At 38.7% G+C, this 1,425-nt stretch overlaps 1 protein-coding gene across 1 annotated transcript; it reads left to right on the forward strand.

Moving 5' to 3' along the window:
- Window positions 1-27: 27 nt before the first annotated feature.
- CBG20238 lies at window positions 28-501 on the forward strand (the record flags this gene model as incomplete). The annotated part of the gene is made up of 1 exon (XM_045241250.1): window positions 28-501. The coding sequence occupies one exon, from the start codon at window positions 28-30 to the stop codon at window positions 499-501; it is 474 nt and encodes a 157-aa protein (XP_045097003.1).
- Between the last annotated feature and the right edge of the window lie 924 nt (window positions 502-1,425).

Genomic DNA, 1,425 nt, shown 5'->3' on the forward strand with positions numbered 1-1,425 from the left:
TACAAGAGACTTTTTCCAAAGTCAGTGATGGTGTGGGCTGGATTGACGTCGGAAGGTAAAGTCCCATTGGTTTTCATTGATAGAAATGTGAAAATCAACTCGGATGTGTACCAAAAGTTGGTGTTGATGGATGTTTTACGTCCGTGGGTCACTAGCCACTTTGGCCAGCAACCCTTCATTCTTCAACAAGATTGGGCCCCGTCCCATGGCTCGAAATCCACGAAAGCTGTTCTCGACGCTCATTTCCCTGGCTACTGGGGCAAGGACATGTGGCCCGCTTCCTCGCCCGATCTGAATCCACTCGACTTTTCCGTTTGGGGATATTTGGAGGAAAAGGTGATGGCTCGATCGCACCCAAATGTGGATTCACTGAAGGCCGCTTTGCTCAAAGCATGGGATGATCTTGACGATGACTACCTCCGGCGCACCGTCGCTTCTGTTCCAGCTCGTTTGAAGGCGTGCATCAAGGCCGAAGGCTCAAACTTCGAATATCTCCTCTGATATCTTTTCTATTACTATCATTTGTTGAAAAAATAAATCTGGTTCTTTTGTTGAAACTCCATTTTTGAAAATACAACAAAAAACAAGTGTCTCAATACTTTTCAGCCACCCTGTAAACCAAACCGAGGAATTTATCAAATAGTACATGGTTTCGAAACAATGAAAAATATAAAAATGACCCCAACGTTCCAAAATTTCATTATTTGTTGAAAAACTTTTTTTGCTCAAATTTCGATGAAATTAATTTTAGGTTTCTATGAATTTTTAACGAGAATCACACTGAATTTTTAAAGAAATGCCTAAAAAAAAATAGAAGAAGTCCTCTTATTGAAGGGCCCCTTGTAACAATTGAAAGACCGGTAATTCTAATAGAACTTTCACGGTATATTCGAAAATTCTGCACAACTTAGGATCTGAGATATTTAAAAGATTCGTTTTTTTCAAAATTCCTATAAAGTTCATATTTATCAAATAGTTCGTATCCTATTTCATTTCAGTAGACACATGTCCGTTTGGTTTGCCAACTGAATGCAAATCGACATGTGGATGTTTCAGTTTATCAATTGATAATCAGATGATAATCGGATTGCATAGTACGTATTAGGTTGGCAAATAAGTTTCTTTCGATCTTCAATGTTTTCAACTTTGAGAATTCATATCTGATCAGTGGGATTGTTTTTCTTGGTTAATGTTTTTTGCTGGATAGAGTATCTCACGGACTTGCTATATACACTTTGCCTCATTCCTCCTTCTTGTCATTCGCGAGCATGACGCTTGGTTTCATCCCTCACCGTCTACATTTTAGAAGTGGCCTTCATTTTTTTATTTCTCCTTGGTTTGAAAAATTACGATATTCACAAGAAATTGAAAGGAATAAACAAAGAAGGATCTCCTACTGTCCCTACCATCAAGCATTGGACCGAT

This window comes from Caenorhabditis briggsae (assembly GCF_000004555.2).
Source record: "Caenorhabditis briggsae complete genome, chrI, whole genome shotgun sequence".
In the NCBI taxonomy this organism is placed as follows: Eukaryota; Metazoa; Nematoda; class Chromadorea; order Rhabditida; family Rhabditidae; genus Caenorhabditis; species Caenorhabditis briggsae.